General features: G+C 42.5%; 1 protein-coding gene across 2 annotated transcripts; it reads right to left on the bottom strand.

Annotated features, from left to right (window-relative positions):
* Window positions 1-602: 602 nt before the first annotated feature.
* CCNC (cyclin C) lies at window positions 603-18050 on the bottom strand. 2 transcript variants are annotated; one of them, XM_074581046.1, is made up of 12 exons: window positions 17912-18050; window positions 17063-17169; window positions 13258-13342; window positions 12945-13014; window positions 11370-11421; window positions 8500-8555; window positions 7190-7225; window positions 6243-6334; window positions 5461-5528; window positions 5088-5167; window positions 3037-3155; window positions 603-2375 (listed from the first exon to the last, which is right to left on the bottom strand). In XM_074581046.1, exons 1-12 carry the CDS (start codon window positions 17941-17943, stop codon window positions 2321-2323), a joined length of 852 nt encoding a protein of 283 aa, XP_074437147.1. In that variant the 5' UTR covers window positions 17944-18050; the 3' UTR covers window positions 603-2320. The 2 variants fall into 2 exon arrangements, with proteins under 2 accessions (XP_074437147.1, XP_074437148.1); XM_074581047.1 differs by lacking the exons at window positions 13258-13342; window positions 17912-18050.
* Between the last annotated feature and the right edge of the window lie 6868 nt (window positions 18051-24918).

The raw sequence follows: 24918 nt of genomic DNA, 5'->3' as shown, positions 1-24918 counted from the left end.
ATAGATGGCCTGTGTTTGCTTTGACATTACGCTGTCACCTACAACCATGTAATCTGTGAAGAGTTTCAGCTACCTCTCTTCTAATGAGGTACCTCATTTTTGTGGATTTATCTCCTTTGAAGTGAAGCACAGTAAAGGTGATTTCTTCTGTCTGGTTGGTAGCAAAGCTGTTGAATTCACATTATGTTCGATGTCCTGTTGTTCCAATTTACAGCTTTCCTTTTATAACTGTCATCACTGAATCCAGTTCCTTTAACCGTACTTTATTGCCTTTCACCATTTACACTGGAATCAGAGCTGGTAAAACTATCCTCACCTTCCCAGTAGAGAAATGACTTAAGATACTTCCAGTTACCACCAAGAAGTGCCTGATATTTTAGCTCTGAGGTTTTAAGTCACACAGGTAATTTTGGTGTGAAGTAAAGTCTGCAAAGGCTCTTGAGCAGCCAGAAAACTTTTAATCACTCCAGTCGGAATTCTTCATTAATAGCGTGAAATCCCTAATTTCAAAACACTTGCTTTCTTAGCAGATTATGTGGTATATGTGAGAAGACTGACATTTACCTAAAGAATAGTTCCTGTTTAAGAACTACACACAGTGGTCAAGTTGCATTGATTTATTTCTAGTCCCCAAGTCCACATTACAAATAGCACATTTTAGACTTCAAGAAACAAAGGTAAATAGCCAAATTCCACTTTATCAATCAACTGGCTATAAAAGGTATGGATCAAATGGCAACAAAAGTAGCAAAGACCAAAATGTATATATTTTCCATCTCACCAAAGTGGTTTGGGCTTGTTTACCTAATACTTTACAAAAATAACCTGAACAGAAATAAATGCTAGTAGCCTAATGGGCTACATACAAACACACTTCCGTTGTATTTCACTGAATGACCAGCCAATTACAAAGACAGGTATTTGCAAAAAACAGGTTGTTTTTTTTTAAGGGGACAGTTTTTTGAACCAAGACGCATCATAGAGCAAGGGCTTTCAAGAACTTCCCTCCAATATTTCAGACCAGTGAAATGTGTTGCTTCAGGAAAAAAAAATAATTGAGAACAATGTTACTGAACTTTATTTTAATCATTCAATTCTTATACTCGGGCAAGTCGGCATCATCAGTCAAAATGAAGCTGTACAGAACTTCATTAAAAACAAAGTTATCTAAAAATCAAGAAATTCGATTTAGGCCAATTCCTGATTTCAGTGGGATTATCTGCCTGAGTAAGGAACACAGGATATGGCCGCCTGTTTGAAGGTATCTCATTTTCTCCAGCACGTAGTTAACCAAGGAATCCCATTTCAGTTATTCTAAAGAGTTGCTCCTAACACCACAATTAAAATTAGCCAGTATGAAACTCACCAAAAGCTTGATCCTCTTAAATAAACTCTCTAATGAACCACACAAATTCACACTAACAGTGAAGGCAGACTAACAGTGTATATCTTTTGTACAAAAAAATCCACCATAAAAAATAGGAATTATATCCAGATTTGTACTTGATTGTGAAATATTCCAATAGTACCATACAGTACATTTACTTGCAAAAAAATTCATAGTATGCTGGGGTTTTTTTTTCATTCCTAACACTTGAAATGTTTAAGAAAACTGCAGAATCACTATACATATTGCACTTCTCTGGTAAGCTGGGCTACTACGCTTCATGGCAAAAACATCCAAGTACATCTATGAGTAAAACAGCATTTTTCTAATCCAAAAAAGGAACTGAATTTCATTCCTGCAGCTTTCATTAAAACTGTAACAATATTCTTTGCAGGCTCTTCTAGGCTTTGTTTCTGAAGGGTTGCTGTGTCACTTGTTACAGAATCCATATTAATTTTTTTTTAAAAATCAACAAAATTCAAGGTAATGAATAGATTTAACATACAGTGCACTATCTTCCTTCAGTCACAAACAAAATGAAGACAACACAAGTCATTAATACAGTTACACTTAGGCTTCAGGTTATTGTCGCTTTAAAAATAGTTCACTTCAATGGCAAGTTACAATTTTCTCAAAGCAAACAAAACCGATCATGAACTATTTGTTTTGAGTGGACAGTGTTAATCTTTTGCAGCTGGGTTTATCGTTTGATTCCTTACACTGAAAGATCTTAGTACATTTGCTCCAGCGTCAGAGAAAATGATGCAGTTTTAGAGAAAAAGCTTTCAAAATGCTTGACACAAACAAGCTATTTATTCTTCAAGTTCTTCGTCAAAGATGTTACTAAAACTTTCTGTCCATTTCATGAACGCAGGTAAAGATCCCAGGATGTCTCGAGTCAAAGTGGTCCATAAAGAAATTCTTTGGAATGTTTTAAGATTGGCTATAACTAGAGTTCTGGCTACCATTTGGACCCTGTTCTCCTTCACTGTTTGGAAGAAAAGAAAACACAAAAACACGTGTCTTCAAAAATAAGCACCATATTACATTTTTGTCTTTTTTTTTATTTATTAAAAAATACAGTATTCTGAAAGTAGTAAAAACCTTTTGAAGGAAAATACTTCAACATATACACAAATAAGTCAGGATATTCTGCTGAATTTCATAAAAAAATGCAAAGGTTATTCTCAGCATGCATTAAGTATTCATTTGAATAATAATTTCAATACATCCCCATACAGCTGCCTGCTGAATCTACTTCTGAAGTCAACATTTCAAAGTTCACATTACATAAGCACGGGATTACAGTGTGCAGGGATTTGCTTGTGCGGATCCCCGACAGTGATCTTTAATCGCAGTAATCAAATACGACATCAAGCAGGCCTAGTTCCAAGGAATCTGGCCCAGTCACAGAGCCTCACACCGCGGTTCCTCACATTTGCTAAGTGGTATCGATCACCTTCTAATTACATTAATGCGTTCCATAAAACAATGAATGTTCTGCTTCTCACTAGCTCCTCAACAGTCAGACGGGCTGTTTATAATAGAAAGGCCTGCACTGTAAAAACATATGCTGTACCTCAAATTAAACATTTACTCATTCTTAAGATGTTTTTCCATATGCAAGGTATATTAAGGAAGTACAGTACCTGTTTGGAGGTGGTTTTGGTTTAGGCATTTTACTAAGAATAGTAGCCATCTCTTTCCTCTCATCAAAGTTCTTCCACTGCTCGTACAGCTTCAGAATAACCCTGATTATTTCTAAAATCTGATTAGAAAGAAAACAGATCGCAAGGTCAGGCACAATAGTGATTTTATCTCTGTCACAGTCAGTTTAAGTGTGTAATTAATTAAACACGCCCCAAACTGAAATTAACTAGCACAATTTTCATAATATAAACAGAGCCGTCTCATATTTAATCTGGTCTGGCAATCAACCATTACTACAAGTAGTTTTCTGATTTAATTGTGAATGGAAGCCTGAACAGTATACTTTCCCTCCCATTTGACTGTATATACCACTTCTCCGCCCCTGCAAGCTGAAGAGCTTTTTATTTATTTACTTGCAACGACGGTCACAGCTTATATCTATGCTGCTCGGAAAATACAGACAGCTGGCAGCATGATTGCAGCTAGGTGACCAGTACAGTAGCTGGTGACTATCAAAGTTCTATACACATCAGAGACACAGCGTAGGGGGAAAAAAGGCCCAAACCACAAAACATTGGTCTGAATTCCTTCCTACCAAGAAATAAAGAGCCAAGGAGTGTCTAAATACTTCTTATTCTTACTGTAGTCGTCGTCTTATTATTATATATTCTTATTATATTCTTATATGCACATAATAAGAATTGTTGAACTTTCATATTCCACTTCTGGAAGCATAAGCATTCTCTACCAGTTTGGACATTTTCTATCTACTGCAACTTAACTACCTTAATTTCCTATTAAATTTCTAGTGCAATATCCTATACAAAAGGTGGATAATACTTGTTTCATCATTCGCTAAATTAATAAAGTAGAATTCTTTCTTCTTTTTAATACATGGTCTTTTGATTAAATGCGAGAACAATATGTATCTTTGAAACAGAAGTCCTAGTTGGCTACGAGGTCCGTGGTGTTAATGTAAAAAAATCAAGTTTAGATTGTTTCACTGGGGTGAGAACCAGGACGTGTGAACATTCAAATGTGTTCAGTATGAAGCTTATGGTAACCTTATCTGTCAAATATAGGTTGGTTCTCCCTCTGCTGCCAATTTATTATCACCCTCCTTTTACATGCACGACAGCGTAATTCACAGAACTCTTGATGCAGCACAGCATCCACACTGCGCTTAAATTTGAAGACAAATCCTGGAATACAAATACAACGCCAGGGTATCATCAGTGGGATAAAGGGCAATACAGAGCGCAGAGGGCAATGGTACGTCTCATCCATAACATGTTATTTAATTCCAGACTCCCAGTTTCAAAAAAGACAGACTGAAAAACAGTGTGATAAGGAGTATGTGTACTAGTTCGACTTGCTTGCTGGAGCTAAACAAAGGTTAAAAAAGTCAACCTAAAAAGTAAAAGGAACTAATGAAGATGAAGAACATTAATAGTATGAGAACAACTGCACCTTGGAATCTGATAAATTTATGAAGGGGATTATTTGACATAGAATTTGTAATAGCAGCAAACTCAGAACTGAATGACCTTGGTGTCCCCCTGTTTAACACTGACTGAAGTCACGGCCCTGGTCATCCTCAAAGCGTCAGGAACATTTTACACTCTGCTATACTATGTAGATTTATAGGGAGAAAATGAGAACAGTATGGAGGCATGATGCTGAAAGGAGAATCAGAAAATTACATGCACTAGAATTTAAAAGTCTATCTTGAGTGACAAAAAACACTGGGAATTCTTTTTCTGGCAAAAAAATGCAAAGGTTTTATATTTCCATCTGAAAAATGACAACACCAGCAACACTTTGCCATTACACAATGGTTCTGTCTTAACTTTCAGAGCAGGGTGATAACCGAATGACCTGACGTTGTCTCCCTTCCCATGAGATCTGCCCGATTTCAACAGTGCTTAACACGTGATCACTGAATGAAGTTCAAATCAGTATCGCAGACATGGAAGACGACAGTTTTATAACCATGACTACCATTTCTGGTCGATCTGTTAACAGGTGGTGGGAGGAAAAAATAGAGTACCTTTTCCATATCAACAGATAGCTCAGCAAACCATTGCCTTGCATCCTTCTGCTGGACAACACAGGCCACATGTAGGCAAGCTGCAAAGATCAGGCGACATGGATATTGAACAAAGATCCGCTCTCAATACAGTTAGAAACATTCTATTTTTTATAAGTCAGACAAAACAGTATACGGTTCACCAGAGGAAACTCGGGATTCATGATCTGATTTTTCTTCAAGGCTTGCTAAATTGCAAGGCTACACTGTCAGCACTGCATGAAACACAAACTGAAGCACCTTGTGAGGTCGCTCTAAGGAAATGCTTGTTGATGGGACAGGCACAGAATACATCCATTTAAACAGGACAAGAAACATTACTTGTGTTACTTACCTAGAGCTATCATGAAAGGAGGGTACAGCAGACAAAGATCAGTTCTATATGTGTCATTCACTATCCTCCTGTGCAAAAAACAACTTGTAAGTATTGCCCTATTCACCTTTAGACTATATGACTTCAAAAAGCTGCTGTTAGTTTATAAATATTTTCCCAGATGGTAGAAACAGTAAGGCTGCAGGGCAAAACAGCAAGGGAAGAGATCTCTTCCCTTGTAAAAAATCTCTTAAAGCCTTTCATTTTTTTCCTTGTAGTCACAGCAGAAGTTTATTTGGAAGCACTGTGTTATAGCATCATGAATGTCTTTCTGCAGAGGGTATTGACACATGCCGTAAAATAATTATACCTCTTTCACAAGTAAGTAAGGGCAAGCATAAAAAGTATTTTTATTGTCTTTCTGTGTTTGAGAAACAGTTCAAGACTTCTGATAACACAGCTAAAAACCCCTATATATTGCTCCTATGATGAGATACAAGAGAAAGCTGACATTAATAGGAAAAGATTACTTCTGCTCATAGTCGCCATTCAGTAGTGTAAAAAACTGTGCTATTAGAGCTAGTCTAAAAATAAAAATTAGATCGCTGCAAAGTAAAATCATTACAGGGTTAAAGACAGAATAAGCTAAGTCGGAGACGTATACCTGCACAGGTTAACTAGGGCACCCTTTGTATTCAAATATAGCTAAGTCTGCTTTTGCTTAAACACCTCTGAAGCGTAACTGTTAAATACTCGCTTTCTTGCTGAAAGGAGGCACTACTGTTAATCATTGTCTTCATTACCATGCAAGAGGTAGCAGCATGTCTTCTTGGCCCATATCTTGCACATATTGGAGCAAAGGTCTATAAGGATGATATACTATCAAACAGCAGTCCTAGGAAAAACGTCAACGGGATAAAAGTTAGATTACAATGCAGACTGTGTTGTCAGTTCATATTAAAAAAATACAACATTTGGTTTACAAGTCAATTACTGATTTTATTTTTTTTAAGTAGCATTCTGACACCTAACCCTGCTCTAATGAGGGCAGTGCTCTCTCTAGAATACCATTACATAGCATGGTTGCCAGTCTGTCAATGTCTTTCCCCTAAGAGACAGAAAAAGCCGCATCTGCAGCACACTGAAACCTCATTTGCTTACGAACCCGTAATTCCCAGTTGGAAATATAAAACACTGCCAGAAAACAGTCTGTCACTAAATACCATACATGGAAAGCACGCCAAAATAATTGACACTGGTTTGGAAAGGAAGAAAGAAAAAAAATCCACTGCTCTCGCTCTCAAATCCCCTCTTTTCAGGCCCAGGTTGGTGTAAACAAGAAGGAATAATCTTCTTGCTGAAAGCAGCCAACTGTATGGACACTATAGGGAAAAGCTGCATTAAGATACATGTGCTGAACACTGAAGCGAGACATAGTTATCACACGTACTACATATTGCATAGTGTACTGCAAAAATAAATTAAACCCCAAAGCATAACTTCTTGCAAATGCAGTTACTGATGATAAAACTCCTGTATGCAAAACTCTGATGAAAAATGTAAACGTTAGACCTCCACAGACATCATTCTAAAATTGGAGACGGGGTGGGGGTGGGGCGGGGGGGGGGAGACAGCATAATGCATATTTCATAGCACAAAATTCAAAATATTCTTCATCAGTAAAAAGTAAACTGAGGCAACACCAAAAAAAAAATTAAAAAAAGGCAAACCACCAAAAAAGCCCACCTACCATTAATTCTAGGAGATAGAATTCACATTCTAGTATCTGCAAAGAAGTAAAATCACAGTTAAACAGCAGCATGTTTCAGACAACAGAAAGAATTAACCGGCATCCAGTTTAACGTCATGAATCCACAGGATTTCTCAACACGTATTTCTAACAGTCCTAAATGCAACTCCTCTGAAACTACAAAACCAAACAAAAATCAAACTATTATTAGCCATTGCCTTACCATCATTAGAACTTAACCCCAGTCAGAATAACAATGCATTTAAACATTTTGGATCAAGTTTACTAGGAAAGACTACTTCACTGGCAGTACCTGTCTGATTTGTTTCAACAGCAGCAAATTGTTCCCTGTGTATAAATACTTAAAAGCAACAGAGAAGTCCTTTTTGTAGAATTAGAGCCTCTTCATCAGGCCACTAACAAGCCAAATGGGCTTTTAAAGTATTTTCAGATTTAATGTCATATGAAATATTCTGTCCAATCGCAGCAATTAAATCAGCTCTCACTTTCCATAGAGATAGTGACGTATTAGTGATACCAAAGAAAAGACTGGACCGCTTTGGCTACAGGAAAGCAGTACTCCGAAATACATTTCCATTTGCTTTTATCTGTAAAATAGCAGCGCATTTTTATTGCAAGGTCTTAGATGTTTTATATTCTGATATATCATTTGGCTTTCTAGTTTGGGTGAAAAGCAGTATTTGTCACAGTCAATCTAAAAATAATTAATTCTGTTTAACTTTCAAAATACTACAGCACAGGTCAAAACTGGTTTCAAGAAAAACTACAAAATTTCTCAGCATTGTGACTGAGAACACCTTGAAAACCACTGGTAGATCTAAATTTTAACTAATAAATAAAAATTATTTTTTCAAAAGCCATTACATTTTATATGCAAAAATAAAACTGCTTTCTCTAAGCAACTGCTCCTGTGTGCAAGCTTGACGTATCCCAGGTGCGAGGGCTATTTACCTTCCCTGCAGCAATGTATTTGTAAACAAGAACATTCAAAAAAAGCTAAAGCTTTAAAAGTATCATCATACTATACTAAAAATCACTATTTCAGTCACCCAGTCACATCACTTCTCTTTATAGCACTCCCATCAACAACTTAAGGAAAGAAGGTTATGGGAGGTTTATTACGTTTAGAAGTAACTTTCCCGATAAACTATCTAAAACTAATTATAAGCACCCTGACATATGAAGATGAAAATATTTCTTTCTTACAATTTAAAAGACACAATTTCCTGCTAACACTTATTTGTCTTTTAATTTATTTGATCGAGTTGTACTTCGAACAGGATACTTACATGGTTCATCCTATAAGGAAACTCCTTCGGGAAGGCATACGAAAACCTAGTTTTCACTACAGCAAAGAGAAATGAGTATGTTAAAAATTACGTAATTAATACTTTCACTTCTTTCCCTTTCTATTAACTCATCTGTTTGCAGCGCAAAAGGTTTGTTTTTGAAAGAGAAAAGTTAAGTGATAAGATTTAAGATCCTGAAAGGGAAAGAGAAATACACCTGAAACCCAGATACTCACAGGTACTCAGTCAGACATTTGTCTGCTGCTTTGGGCACCCTTAAATCTGATTAACTAGCAACTAGCTTGTGGGCACCTAGTTTTCCACAAGTTATCATTCAGAGAGCTATCTACCCACTGATGTCACTCCAAACCTGGTGATCTCTTCAGGATCTCAGTTCCGACACTAAATCCAAATGGAATTTTCAGATGCGATTTTTTTTACATAGGCTTGATCCTTCAACATGCAAGATTTTAAACCATGTAATGAAGCCTTAGAAAAGCAAGACCAAGGGCAGAGTGAGAGAGCTCAGCCAAAAGCTCTTGTATGTCCACAACACAAAGATTTTGGATATGCAAAAAACAGGCTCAAATTGAAAGCAAGAAGTCAATGCACCACACTGATGACAAATGTCCTAGGCACTGGATTATCAGACATTTCAAGGGTGTTTCTCTCCTTGAAAGAGACACCTAAGCATCTGGTTAGGCATCCAATATGGTTCAAGACACTTGCCTCCAAGGGAATGTTCAAATATATCCTCGGTTTTCTAGCTTATGATGATCCCTAATTTAGATACCTAATTATCCTCATGCATTTTACAATGAGAACAGGTACAAATAGTGCACTGTTAAGAATTCTGTTAAGTTGCAAAACCAGAGTGACCTCATATTGGAATGCTGAGCAAAGAAAAACTTAAGTACACATGAGGACGTGGATTTGAGATTTGTACAAGTGAAACATTTTAACATCTATTTTAAGTCCCTGTCCTCCAAGGAAAACAGGTAACATTTAAACATCCTGGAAGTGGACAATAGTCCTTATATTAATGACAGTATAATACGAACCGATACTACATCTAGAAAATCAGTACGCCGTTCACTTTGATGAAATGATAGTGCCAGTCCTCTGGACTAAAGAATTCAACATTTAGACCTATGGTGGCCTTTGCTGGAAAATTTGCCGTAGGACAATACAACTAGGCTGTTGCTTGGAAATTTTAATGAGTTCAAGAAGGAGAAGAATGAATAAAACCAATTTCTCAAGAAGCATGCAAACTGAAGAGATACATAGTAAAAAAATAAACCACTTTGAAGGGGCAGATAGGGAAACAAAACATTTTCCCCACAAAGCAAGCTGCAGACACAACCATATGGAGCCGTAGAAACAGAGTGAAAAGCTTTTGAAGAGGTTGCCAGAAACCAATCTGAGATTATCTTCCTCACAAAGAAGCATGTGTTACTAACTTCATGTTTCTACCTAACTAAAAGCAAACAAACCTTTTCAACTGACCACTATTGTGCTAGTCATCCCTTTCATTAGCTTTTCTTTAGTTGTCTCACCTCCTCTTTTTTCACCTTTTCTATGAAGGCCTCCAAAAAAATTGCTGCACGCTACTGAAGCAACTCTGGTAAAGGAAGACCAGGTAGAGTAAGAGACATAAACACTAGGAGAAAGCATGTTGCTTTTTGTCCCCACTTTCATGACATGCAGAGCACTTATCAGGACAGGCAGGGCTTCTAGGTCTGAAGGAAGAACTGTGTGGGGGCCATCTTCTGTGGGATTCTGAGAATTGGGATTTTCAGCAACAGCATGGCTCAGGAGAAGAAGTCCAAGTAAAATCAGCTACTGCGTATTTACCAAAATCCATCCAGCTTTCTCACTGATGCATCAAAACTGCCACACAGGTCAGTGCTTTGAGATGCTACTGCTGTAAAAATAGCAACTCTTATTGCTAAATCCAGTACTGGTCTTGGTCATGCTGGCACTGAAGATGCGTTTCAGTTCCTGATGGTGGAACTGTCATAAGGCCAGCCCCATGGACTGATGCACTTACTGCATGTGGAGGCTACAGATGCAGCCAGTCACCTGTCCCCTCAACAGCTAGGAGGGATTTTGAAAGCACTGACCTACATTTTGAAGAGCACAGCCACGAATTGTCTCCTGAGAGCAGCTGGACCTTCTGGGTCAAATAATAGCGTTCAATTAAGGAAGCCATCACTAAGACCTTGAAGGATGAGATGCAAGCTACAGGAACTGGAAAGTACGAGGCAGGTGTGAAAGATAGAGAACGAAGTAACTACAGCGTGATTTTATTGCCTTTATTTGTGAACAGTATGTAGGTTATAAGATGTATTTTTAGAAATAAGTATCACGTGCAGAGACTAATATTATGATGGGGAAAAACGGATTAAAAAATTAGGAGGTATGGAGCCTACCAAAAATTCTGAAAACAGGTACTTCCTTGGAGACATACCTGCTATAAAACAGACAAATAAAGCCCTAAGTTTCCAAAGCTATCTTTGAGTAGTTCAGAAATCAATTTACTACTCAAGGCTGTTTATAAACCTCAATAGTTTAATTTTATTACTTTGGTTTTATTTATGCTTGGCATAAGTTCAAATGAGAATCAACCAAAAAGTAATAGAGAAAGGACCCTTCTGTTTCCAAATTTAAAAACAGAAGTTATTTATTCTGTATAGCTTTAATTGGCTCCTAGCAGTCAACATGCAAGCCCCCCAATGACTTGATAAAAGGCTACCTTTTAAAAACAAAATAGAACAAAAAAAAAAAAACACAAAGAAAATGTCTGATCTCCCTACAGAGTTATACTACATTATACTAACTACAGTATAATGAAAATCATTAATACTTACATACAGAAGTAGCAGCAGAAATCAACCTTGTATTTGAAACAACACCAAATTCCTGAAGAAAAGGAATGGTAAATGAGGTGAACCACCTGAAATACCATGTACTCATACTGTTATCAAATTAAAATAATGGCTTCTTACTAAAATGGGCTTCTTTACGCAGTATTTCTTTTTTTCCCCACCCCTTTTTCTTTCTTTTTCTTTTTTTCTTAAGGTGAACAGAGTAAATTAAAGGATTTTAGGTAAAGAGTTTTTTCATTTATTAGTTACTTTGCTGTTTGAGTTACGGAGAGACAGTAAACATTTACGAAAGGTACCAAAGCCACAAAAGCTTAGCTGGCTAACACCCTACAAGATAAGATAGACAAGAGGGCTTCAAGAAGGTACGTTGTTTTTCCTTAACGGGCTTGGAGAAAAAACTGCCTTTAGAAACCTGTCATTAACTACCTTTTTTTACTATGTTTCCACAAAGCCTTAGCTTCTCTGCTGAGATAGTCAGCAAGATTAAAAATTTCTATGGACAACATTCTTTCAGAGAAGTGCATAGCAGAATCATTACCACTATAGCTGCCCTCTAGAGTTGCAGAAGCCATAGCGTAAAAAAGGCTGCACTGACTTCTAGTAATTGTTCTATGAGATAAGGTAAATCTGTCTACGTATGCTCTACGTTTGCACTTTCTTAAAGGCTTAATTAACAGGCTGATAAAAAATACTCTCTCCAATATTCTGCACCTTTCTCCTTTCCTTCATCTCTTCCAAACACTTGAAGGTGTCACAGTCTTTGTACAGAAAACAGTATCACATGCAACTACTGGTTTAGTAGGACTGCTTCTACCATCCACTAGGCATTTGAATTCCCCCTGTAAAATTCATTAGTGCTGACATATCACAATTTGGCCAATTTGATTTTTTTCCATTATGCTGACACTTCTCAGACAGCTGAAAAACTTCTTGCATTACAGAGGACTAAGAGCAGTGCCCAAGCTGATGCTAACTCTTGGCCACATTCAAAGTGGACTTCTGATGGTGGAGGCATTGGAGCCTTCTCACCACTATCCCTAATGGGTCAGTTCCTTACGATAATTTCTCAAAGATGCCATATGAGCTACAACATACTTTTAATTCAAGTAATGAAAGTGTGGTAAACTCTGAAGATCCCTCACTACGTGGAAGGGAAAAGGATAATTAGGAAAACATTTCAAATTATGTTTTAAAGTTTGAGTAAACATAAAGAAGGAAAAACACACCAGAAAGGCAAACTGCACAATTTAAGCGATAGTGTATGTAAATACGTAAACACTGTACCACAGTGAAACAGCCATTTAAATTACTCTTTACGGTTTTCAGAGGCCCTTCAGGGTTAGTAATTCAGACAAAATTGTGAAAGATCAAACACTAAGTAATATGTTTGAAGGCCTTCTCCATCTCCTTTTCTTAAATTGCTATAGAAATCCATACAAAAAAAGAGAAGGTTTCAACCCCCAAAGCATGAAGAACGACAAAAAGTTTAAAAGTCCTAAACGGTTTCTCTCTCATACATCACATAATTTTACATTAAAAAATTGTAATACTTCATACCTCTACTTTGGATGCCAAAAACACACACGTAGGAGCCATTAATACTGGATCTATACTTTTTAGGGAATATCTGAAATGTTATAACAAAATTATAATATGTTGTTTCATACACGTAGAACGATTAATCTATTAAGAGCACCACACTTCCTTTTGAAAAAGCAAAGCTTAAGTTAACTTTAGTAGCATAAAAGCTTTACACCATCCAGAAAACAAAAGTGGCACTGTTTTTAATACAGAACTGCATTTTTAAAGGGCTACCAAAATGTGCCTAGCAAATGTTTTATTCTCGTACCATCATAGTAAACAGTCCTACCTGGCATAGAATCTCTTGAAGTAGACTGTAGCAGTGGCAATAACTTGTTGTCTTAATTTAAGATGTTCACCTAAAGCCTGGATAACTTAAAAAAAAATGAACAAAAGCTTGAGTTGAGTTTTTACAACAATTTGACACCAAATACCAAAGGATCTCAAAACACGACTAGTGCTGGGGATTCTAAAGAGCAGCAGCACAGTCTTCTCCCTCAGTTCAGATACAGCGTTCCGGTGACACAACATGTTGCTGTAAACCTACAGACCTGCAGGTGAAGAAGAAGCACTGCATCCTGAAGCTTGTGGACACCTTTAAAAAGGGAAAGGCAACTTGACTTCGTTGTGTACAAAATGAGTACGACCTTTAAGATGACAACACAAATCTCAGAAGGCAAAAAGCTTGGGTATTCCATTTTAGAGCAAAACAAATCCAAATACTTACAATATCAGTCTACGGCTTTTCAGCGCCATGCAAAATGGATGTTTGTTTTGTTGTTTGTTTTTTTTTTCCAAACAACTAAAGCTGCCAACACAAACATGGTCATTAAATTTGGCAGAGGCAGCAGGTGTTAAAAAAATGACATATTTAGTCTTGGGAGAGGGGGTGGGAGACCAGAGGATGCAGTCAGCTGCTCCATCACAGTGGTCCTCTGCCAGTTGGCCAAAAAACAACCCTGGTGTCATCTGTGCAGGTAGCTCTTGTTTGGCCTCCCAGGCAAAGGAAAGGCGCCAAGCAAATTAGATGCATCAAGCTGGGATTAAGAGCAGGGGTCAGATATAGAGAATGGCAGAGCAAAACAGAAGGTTGCTACTTGTTATTTTTCGCATAATTCTTCACGGCCACTATTCTATGCAAGTCTCGGCTGTGTTAAGACTCCCTCTTCTTTTTTTCCCCTCCTCACCAGAAATGTCCAAAACAGTAATTTAAAATACACTTAAATATATATTTAAAACATGTACAGCAAGATCAAGACAGTGAGCACTGATGGAAAAAGCAAACAATTCTGTTATCAGTCATTGCTGAGTTCTTAGTCTCTACTTAAGCACGCAAGTCCAGATTTTTTTCCCCATGCCCTTACCCCATATCGCCTGGGGACAGTCAGGGTACACCCTACTCTCACTTCTAATGAGCAGCACAAAATTTTAAAACACACAAATATCAAGGGAAGCTGTTGGCTAAAAAGGGCTGAACGTAGGAGAAAAGGAGAAAGCCACCCTGAACAGCACTGATAATTAGCAACTTTTTTTTCCCCCATAGGAAAAGGTAACTAATTTGTCATCCACTCTTGATTACCCAAAGCAACATGAAGTTCCTGTCCATGTCATACCACTCTTTTCCTAAAAACAAGAATGCCAAATTGAGACTAGTTTGCCAGTGACACTAGGACAAGCAATACTGCCAGAAAAGAGGTTAAGCTCGGTATGCAATGTCTGTACAAATATTAAAATATTTATCAGCGTATCTTGAGAGGTTTGAAAGGATTTTTCCCTTTGATTTGACCATGGGGCTACAAAGCTGTCTTACTATTAAGGCATCAGAAAAATCCAAATACTAAGCTAAACAGAATTCTCCAAATATGTTTCTCACTCCCATGGGATTTTCAGGAACGGTTAAGCCATCTGCTGTCAGAGAAATATCAAGCTTGGTTTAGGGAAAAAAATGGACAAGAGCCTAGAGAGACTTAATGAAATGGAAGCTTGTATACGCTGGGAAAAAGTCCAATACTTGTAATTAATTTTTTAAATATTTCCAAAGAAACTACTGGATTATTTATTCCCTTACGTTTACAAAATACATGGTTTCAGTGGTTTTTTTAAATAAAAATTGTTTTAAATATGAATGTCTTGGGTAACCTGCAACACAAACATTACAGCTTCTGCCCTAAACCAGAAAGGGAAATCAATTAATGTGCCTTTCAACCAAAAACTCTACTAAGATTTGATGATCCAAAGAGAGAAATCAACATCAATTCCCTTTTCCAAACTATTTTAGATGACAGCTTTCCTTCTCTACAGTATTAACAGTCCGAGTAGTTGCACATGGCCATACAATCGGTTGGTGATCTATTGCACTTCTACAATGAGGAGGCAGCAGGAAACGGCCTTTCTCCGGGCAATTTCTTGGTTGCTTTAGGGAACAACCATCCCCTGGGCAGGCACATGCTGAACGTGACAAGCCATGGCCAAGACTCATCTCCCCACCCAGGTAACACAGGAGGTGAGAGAGAAGAGGGGGAGGCTCCATAAACCCAAAGCAGGATCCCTACGCAGAGGCAGGTGATGATACAACACATAACGAGGGCTTGAATACAGCAAGCTCTGCCTGAGCTCCCACCAGCACAGAGCAGCCCCTGAGAGCCTTCTGCATGAAGGTGGCCTCTCTCTGCTAGAGAAGGGGTGAAAGCCCAGCACCACTCTCTCCTCCAGGGCAGGCTGAGGTCGTACATGCACAAGGGAGATGTTGGCAGAGCCATTCCCCAGCTGCTGCAGGTCACACACTGAACCTTCATGGGAGGCAAGGATCCTGAGAACCCCGAACTGAAACCACCTTGTCTACTTTGTAAATCTTTGTCTACACAAGAAAAATGCTGGAGTGAAACATTTTTAAAAGTGTATCTCATAATTCAAATTCATACTAGTGAAAATTAGCATAGACATGCAGTTTTATAAATATCAGTACCCCCCTTTCTCTTTTTGCATTATGAAGCTACAACACTTTGGTTTAACCTCAAGGAATTTCAGGAACTGACTGAACAGATTTCTAGCTTGATTTCCTGGTGCCATGTAAGCGACAACACAGATGTATCCACAGCAATCAGATTTGCAGCATACGCAATTATTATAAAAATAGCTAAGCCAAAAGAGAAGCTGGGATAAGTATCTTTCACAGATACAATTCCAGCACTGACATAATATCTTCCAGTGGCCTCGGGAAAGTCACTTAACTTCTCTGTCTCAAGTATGTCTGGCCAGATAGCTGAAAAAATAAGCATTCTGTACGTTAAAGGACTGCTGTGGAAAATATTCAGAGCTGTCTGCAAAAAAAGTACTTCTTAGCAATATCCTTTGTTTAGGCAGATTTTTTTAAAATGCTGAACAATTGCACACAAAAGAGTTTAAGTGCCTGCATAATCTGATATGCTCCAGTGCGGCCATTCCTAGAGTTAAACACTCTGCAGGATGAAGTAAGTCTTAGGTAACTTCAGAGACAAGCCCCAAACTCCTTTGGAGAAGAGGCTTCCTGCCAACAGCTCTCAGAAACTTGTAGGCAATTTGAGAGCCACTCGGTGCCAGGGAATCAGTCACACGGCAAGATGCAGGCTGTGATGAAGGTTTCAAAGAACGTAACTGATCCCAAATAACAAGTTTCCAAGCTTTGCTGTTCAAAAGGACTGCACAGATCAGCTACAATACTTACCACAGCCTAAAAGCCCACCAAAAGCCCAGTTTGAATATTAATGCTTGACACTGAGCCTCTCATATGCTAGCTTAGCAGTTTCTGCTTGTTCTCCCTGTACTTTTTAAGTAAGAACCTCTTGAAAATATGAAAACGTACCATGTTTTGTCCCGTCACAGGTTAAAATGTTATATATGCAGCTAATTTGCCTGTAATTTCTCCTAAAATTGTGTTAATACAGCTCACAAATGACAATGTTATTGATATTCCAGTTCTTTGTTAAAATAGGTTGTGAAAGTGTACGGAACACCACAATGAAAACATTGCACTCTCTAAGCAATTCAAACTTGCATTTAGACATGGCAGATGCTGTACAGATTTTATGGCAGAGATGAAAACAAAACAGTTTTACCATTAGTAAAAAATATCTGTAGTTTCCAATATTCTTCTTCGGTCAGAAATTTCAAGTCTTTCTGGCGTTCCTTCAACAGATCTTGTTTATCCAAAATCCATTGTAAACTAAAAGAAGGGGAAATAATTTCAGCAACTCTTTGTCAGCGTTATATTGAGAGTGCCCCCCCTCCAGCCACCCCGTGCCAGCAGATTACAGGTTAAGGCTCGGGGCTAAGGGGCTAGTGGCCTTTAACCAAGCCACACACGACCTCCTCAAGGAAACGTTCACTGGGGTTTTCAAAGTTAGATATCAAAAAAAAAACCAAAACCAAACCAAACCACTAACTAGCAGGGATTAAGGTTAGCTTTTAGCTATATCAACTAAACCGGCTGTATAGATCTGAGGTGCCTGTGGGTAACGAGGAAGGTTTACGTTATATTTAGTACACCCTGGGCACCCGTTTAGACCCGGTCGCGCCCAGCACGGGGTATTTTAAGGCAGCTCAGCCCTGGCTGCCGCTGGGGACACATACATTGCACCCGGGGGACCGCAGCCACCCACACCCCTTGGCCGGAGACGGCGGCAGCCGACGGAGACGCCGGGAGGCGGCTCCCCCTCACGGAGAGCCCCCACAGGTCGGGGCGGCCCCGGCCGCTCTCACAACTCCAGCCCGCCTCCCGCCAGGGCTCCGCCGGCCAGCAGGCCCCGCCGCCGCTGCCAGACCGGACCCCGGCGCCGCCGCGCTCCCCTGGCCCCCGCCGGGCCTCCCCACCGAGCCGCGCCCCGGCAATGAATGGACAAAGCCCGGCGGCGGCCCGCAGCGCATCCCCCCGCCACCCCCTTCCTCCGCCACCCCGCGGCACCCACTAGTGCGAGCTCTGCCAGAAGTTCCCGGCCATGGGGAGGAGAGGAGAGAGAGCGAGGAGCGGGGAGGAGGCGCCCGGGCCCGCGATGCCCCGGCCCCGCCGCGCCGCCGCCGCCACCCCCGCGCCGGCAGCAGGAAGGAGGCGGCCGCCACCGCCCCCCCGCGCCCGCCGCCGCCGCCGGCCGGCAACACGCGGCACTGGGAACCGTTCCCCTGCGCGGGGGTTCCGCCCGCCGCCGGCGGGACCCGGCGGGCCCCGGGCGGCCGTCAGCGGCCCGGCGGCGTGGGACTGCGGCCGCCGCGGCCTGGCAGCCCCCAAAGAGCCTCGACCCGCGGGTGGTGGGGGCCGTTCGGGATCCCGCCGCCTGTGCAGGTCTTTCCTGAGGTGTAGAGGCTTCGGGGAGACACGGGGTGGTTTGGAAGGGACCTTCACAGGGCATCCAGTCCAGCCCCCCTGCCACGGGCAGGGACACCCCCCACCAGAGCAGGCAGCTCAAAGCCCCATCCAGCCTGGCCTTGAACACTTCCAGGGATGGGGCATCCACAGCTTCTCTGGGCAGCCTCTTCCAGTGCCTCACCACCCTCACAGGAAAGAATTTCTTCCTTCTGTCCAATATAAACCTGCCCTCTTCCAGTGTAAAACCTCTGCTATCTAAATTCGGTACCAGGCTGCTCCCAGTAAGGGCCCAGTTGGGACCACATGTTGTCTCCTGTGATGTCTCAACCATGTCCCAATGCAACTTCCTGATAAACTTTTGACTTTGTTCTTTAGACATCAGACCACTTACTTGTCTTGCAGCGGTCTCCACCTCACCTAAATTTCCCTTTACCTTACCCAGTTCCTGAGGTTTCAGGGCTCGGTTTGCTCCATGCTGGAATTATCCTCATTGGAGAAAGCCTCTGGAGGTAATTATTTTTTTTTTTAAGTTTAACAGGAAGAACCTGGGCCTGAACCCTTTGCAGCTTTCTTTTCCTGTCCTTTCCTGCGGTGGCATGGGAAACACTCACAGGTCATAACTTCTGAGCGGGATCTGAGATGTATTAATGCATGTACTGCTGGGAAGGGTGCACCGAGGCAGGAGCCGGGGGTCCCGGTACCTGCGCTGCCCCAGGATGCAGCACGCCGGTGAGGGTGAGCATGGAGGGAGGGATGGAGGGAGGGATGGAGGGAAGGATGGTGCCTTCTCTTCAAGCAGCACTGGCTCTAGGAGAATGACTTTTGCAGTGAGATCAGTAAAAAAAAGGATGTATTTTAAAAGTCTGAAGGAGTCTAGCTGAATGCTAGCCATCACCTCCCAGGCGAACAAGCCCACCTGGCATTTGGCAGGGCTGGGAGCGCGTGGCCACCAACGAGGGACCCTGAGCAAGGCTGTTACAGGCCAGGTAGCCACACTCTTATCGCTCGCTGGCTAAAACCCCACTCCGTGTTTGGGGAGGGGGCTCATTAATGCCATTTGGCAGCATGTAGCAGTGCCTGATGGCCCCGGGGGGCTGAGACGGGGTCCTGGGCCATGGGCAGGGTGAGGGGAGCCCTGGGGGGTGGGCAAGGACAGCCAGGGCTGTGAGTGCCCTCGGGGCCCTTGGCATATGGAGCTGGTGTGTGGTGTGCCAGCACAGATGCAGTAAAAGTGACCTTTTTGTTTTATGAGATTTAATATTTGACCCAAGCATGTTTGCATTAAAGCTGCTGTCTAAATCATTAGGTTTTGCATTTTGTTGCCTCAGCTTGGCAGAACGGTTTCCTAAGTTGCTAATTAACCAGGAATGTTAAAAAGGTGAAACTCTTGGGGTCTTGAAGGCAAGCTCTACCGGTGTTTGCTGGTGCCAGAAGTTGCATTCATCTCTTCCTCTCCCCTGTCCTCCACATGCACCGTATATAAAATTAGTGGATTGAGTCAGTCAGTCCTGGATGCGTTACCCACTTCCGCACCTTCTACTCCAAAATCATCACTCTGACTTTGTTACCTCTAATGAGGACCCTACTTTGGCAGAACCTAGATCGGGGGGGGGGGCGTTATTTCCTTCCCCACCCAGAGACGTATGTAAGTGTGGTCTTACACCCAGGTGAGTGTGTGTACTCACCCCTCCTGCAAGCCTAGTTTTCAGGACTGAATGTGGGCAGGAAGGGGAAGGCTGCCTGGACACAAGACAGACAGACAGACAGATAGACAGCAGCTGGCAGCAGCTATGGGAAAGCTGCAGCCCTCATGGCCTCCCCATTCCACCATGAACGCAGGCTGTAGTTCAGACTTATCCCTGCACTCACAAAAGTCAGCAGAGTTTCTGTCAGCCATCATGGTGGCAGCAAGAAGTACTGGCAAGGGCAGATCCTCAGCGAGGTGAGGTAACTCCTGGTTTATCCTGCTGGGAAGGTGGTGCTTGGTGCTAATGGTTGGCAAGACCTGTGAGCACATGAGGACTATTTTTTCCATGGTCTGACAAAACCTATTTGTTATGAAATTTAAGTATGCCTTGTCCATTTGCACACAGCGTACCATGCGAAGAGCAGCCTACTTGCTCCCTAGGGGCTCTCCTCACAGTGGGCAAACTCTCTCCATCTCTGTCCACCACTTCAAACCTCTCCTTCTGCTTCATCAGCCTGAACTGAGAGACTGTCTGCGGAGCCAGAAGTAAATATCCCGCGAGGCAGCCAACACCACTGTCACCAGTAAGCAAAGAAATGGCTCCATTCAGCAAAACTTAACATAGGACTTTCTACATATTCAATGAGCAAATTAGTTTGGCTATAATTAATGTAGTTCTGGGTATCTTTTGGGATATTCATATATTCATATATATATGAATATATTGGGCATTGTGATAGCCGAAGATGAGCCTAGAGGTATGCAGGTGTGTATTCATATACATATGAATGTATGAGTATGAGTATTTATATGCGAGTTTGTGTAGGGGAACCTGAATGCTGTCTTGATTTTATCATGACAGAGATGGACTGCGCATGTCCCTCCCTGTCCCTGCAGCATCCCGGGGGTGCTTAGTTTGGGCTTTGCCTTGAAGCTGGCAGGGACTGGGGACTGGATGCAGTAAACCAAGAATTTTTGGGTGGAGCAGTGAGAAGTACCCAATAGTTGTCCTTAGACTGACCAAGTACCCCTGAAAGGCATTTCAGACCCAGTCTCACAGAACCGTGCAGTGATCTGTTGCTGACGGTGTAGCTAAGGTGCTGGGGACGCATGAGGAACTATGAAGCGGAGAGGGAAGATGCATAGGATAAGATGGAGACAGTGATGTTTCTCAACATGTGCCCCTGGGATGAGAAGCCTTTCTTGGCACGTCAGAGAGAGTCTAGGTTTGAGACCCTGTTTGTAAGTAGGAATGTGAGGGTGAGGGGTGAGGTAGGGAAGAAAGAATTTTCATATCCTGGCTGTGTTTCCTTTACTTCTTCCTTCTCAATGCAAGGAGACGTGGCGGAGACCACAGGCTGAGTTCTGTGGGATTTCTATGGAAGCTCTCTGACCAGACACCTTCCTCCAAAATGCCATCCAGACCTTGCAGAACTTGCTGAGCATGTGAAAACTCCAAGGAGAAAGTCCTTATTCCTCTATTTCAGCGTCACAGCTACAAAAAGGGGAACCAGATTGCCAGCACATGCCTTTGGATCACAGCCACCCACAACTGCATCGCACCCAGCTTATCACAGCACCCAGAAGCCAGCAGAGAGGGAAGCTGCCGTACAACAGAAGCCTGTCATTGCCTCACTGAACATATAAGAGCAACCAAAAATAGCAGCAGACCTCATGCTGCTGCTTATCACATCAAGCGGGCATCTCTTTGTCACACCATCCTTCTCCACCTGCCCCCTTGCCTTTTTCTTGCTCTGCTTTGGTACCTCGTGTTGGCAATTTGTGTTTCTGCATGCTGTAGTGTGGCAGGAAGCAATTAGTAGAGATTGGGCAGGAGATTTACCATAGCTATGATAAATACCATTGCTGCACTGCACTCTGGGCACGGGGAACAGCCCTGCTCGCCCAGCACCTGGCACTGCAGGACACTGCTGGAACGGGAGCGCCTGGCACCACAGGGTCTTGCCAGCCCCCGATCCTGGACTGTCTTCTTCTCGGCAGGACAGGCCTCATGTCGCATGACCCCATTTCACAGCACAGCAGCAGACCACACCAGTACCAGGGCTGTGGAGGAGTAAACCCTCCTGGTGCCTTGCAAAAGGCCATCCTGCACTGCTGGAGAGCATCCCTGCGGCGTGGCACCTGGTACTTCAGGGGGTCCGTCCCAGCCCTGCAGTATCCCCCGCGCAAATGGGCCAGGGCTTCTCTCGACTGGGGCGTGCTGGGGATGCCCATTGCCAGGCCAGGAGTCCTGCGGCTGGTGTGGAGCCGTGGGGCCGCGTTATATGGTGCAGGGGAGATATTTGATGGCCGTGTGCGGTTTCCCATGTTTCTTGGAGAACATGGATGCCCCTGCGGCTCCATCTCCCTGGAGGCCCAGCTGAGAGGTGCTTTCCCGGGCAGGGGCATGGCAAGGGGCAGACAGGGCAGAGCTTTTTCCCCTTGACATTGCTCTGCAGCCTTTCTTTTCCAGGAGCTGTGCGGAGGATCGCTGTATTTACCATGTCCTCTCAGTGCGTTTCTGTCAAAACAGGCAAACGAAGATTTCACAAAACAGATGTGCAGTGCTGCTGTGTGCGCTGATGTCCCCTGCTCAGCCCCGGACCTGGCTGCTGCTCTGAGGGACATCCAGATATAGGATGAAAAAATCGCAGCCAAGAACCTGCAGGTAAAATTATACTTTGTCGTATCTGTGAGCTGAAATTATCTGTCAGCTCTCGCTGATCTCTTCCCCCTCTGCCCCCCTAATAAAACCCGTCACAAACATATTGAATATGCTTAGTAGTCCATCGCTAGATATAGATATACACAGAATAGTTGGATAGATTCTTTTTTTTTTACAAACTAAATGCTTCTTCCAATCCACATGTTATAAACAGCATTTAAAATGATGGAAGGATGATGCTCGTTCAGGATTTGTTCATGGGTCCTCCTCCACAATTCCAAATACAGTATTTCCTTTATCCTTTTCCCTTAGTTGCACACAGAAATAGTCTCTACTAATGCTCTCAGTTTTTGTACATGTTTACATATTCATCTAATAACCGAAAACAGTACGTCTCTTCTCACAGATCTGACAATAAGCATTCCTGTTTGCCGTCTTCTGTTTAATATCCCCTCGGGAAATGAATGAGTGGTACAAAACCAGATTTCCTGACTTTAATCAAGCTTCCACAAAACATGTCGAGAATGTGAGACATTTCAGGGAAGGAACGGGGAAAAGAAGTGTAAGTGGAATTGAAAACCCCTTCCAGCTTATGTTATGTCACTTCTAATGGAAGCCTTTGTTATGATTTCGCTAAGTTAGGTAATGTGACAGTTGTCTGATATTTTTCCCAATAATGGTGGTCTTTTAGGCTATATACTGCACTGAGGGAGGTGGATTGGAGGAGTGGTGACTCTGGATATGACCCCATCAAACCAGTGGGAAATATCCACAAATAATGTTTATACATATGAAACAAAAATTCGGCTGCTTGGTAGCACGTGTCTGAACATAAGGATCCTGTTGTTCCTGATTGATGATTTCAGGGGCAAAGGATTTATATTGGAGAATTTTTTATTTGAAGCACCCTCACCCTACCCCAACGCACAGACACAAAAAAAGACTCTTGCACAGGCAACTATTTAATATTCTACGTAGAAGACTTTCAGGATAATTTCATTAGATGAGGGAAAGACTTTAGAATAATGATGGCTCAGTTTACAATGTGAGGATAAATGACAAGAGACGGAGGCATTACTAAAACCATCAGCATCAGCTCTGTTGTGAGAACTCCTTGGCGAGGGTAGCCAGTTCAGAAAGATGCTCTCAGCCACCTCCTACCAACCTGCACTTAGAATCATTTTTAAAAATCACCAGCGTTCCCACACTGTAGCCTGTTATTTCAAAGGGTTTTCCTTTCTGGGTCACAGACACTCTGGCATTTAACCCCACCTCCTCTCAGTAAAATGTACACAGCAGGAACATATGCAGGACAGAGTATCAAATCAGTGTTATGTTGATTTGAGGGTTGTTTTTTTTTTTTCCTCTGGTCAGCTGTAAATGCATCCTCCGCCCCGATGGCTCAGAGTTTCCATGAAGGGAATGGCCCTGGCCCTGGCATGTGGGGCCAGATCCTGAGCAGCACACCCGGTTCAGGCTGTGATGGGACTTAAACTGTCCTTCAAGCCCTGTGAGCCGTGTAGGTCAACCTGCAGTCCAGACACCGACCAGGTGGCCCTTCACTCACACGGGGTATGTGTCCCATCAGGGAGGACTTTCCCTACTGGAAAGACCAGGGTGAGTGAAATGCAGCCCTTCTGAAAGGGTATTTTGCAGATTGCCCCCTTTCTCCCGTGGCCAAATCCCAGCACTAAGCAGAGTTACAGCTTCTCCTTTCCCTGTGTTGGAGCTGCAAAGGGAGGGTGGCTCCGTTGGGGACCCCCGTGGGGACACAGAGAGGGGACTGAAGGTCTCTGAGGTAACCGGCACCTCGCAGGGAGAATTTACCTCTCCCTTACCTCTTCACAGAGGTTCAGTTAAATGAGCATTAAGCCGTTGTGGGCGATGAAAGCTGTCCTGAGAAGTCAGGAGGCTGCCCGAGGCCGTCGCCCAGCCCAGGGCAGGAGCCCTTTCTACCTGCCCCCGCACCCCTGGGTGCCTCCGGGCACCCCTCCGCATCTTAAACACCTTCTGGAGAAAGCGAGTCTGACCCGAAGGTGCAAGTTTTTGCTCTGAGCTTTCGGCCTCTCCGGAGGAAAGGATGCTACCGTAAAACAGAAATAGCCCGCGGCCGCCCCGGCAGGGCACCGGGGATGCTCCGGCGCCACCTCAGGCTTGCACAGAGGCTGTCCCCACCTCCCCAAGCCCTCTCCTTCCTTTTTTACTATTCCTCCAGGTTTTCACTCAAAACTCTGCGTTTCCCCCCACCACCACCCCCGAG

This window comes from Larus michahellis, chromosome 3, assembly GCF_964199755.1.
Source record: "Larus michahellis chromosome 3, bLarMic1.1, whole genome shotgun sequence".
Classification (NCBI taxonomy): Eukaryota; Metazoa; Chordata; class Aves; order Charadriiformes; family Laridae; genus Larus; species Larus michahellis.
This window is presented reverse-complemented; position numbering and strand designations above follow the sequence as displayed.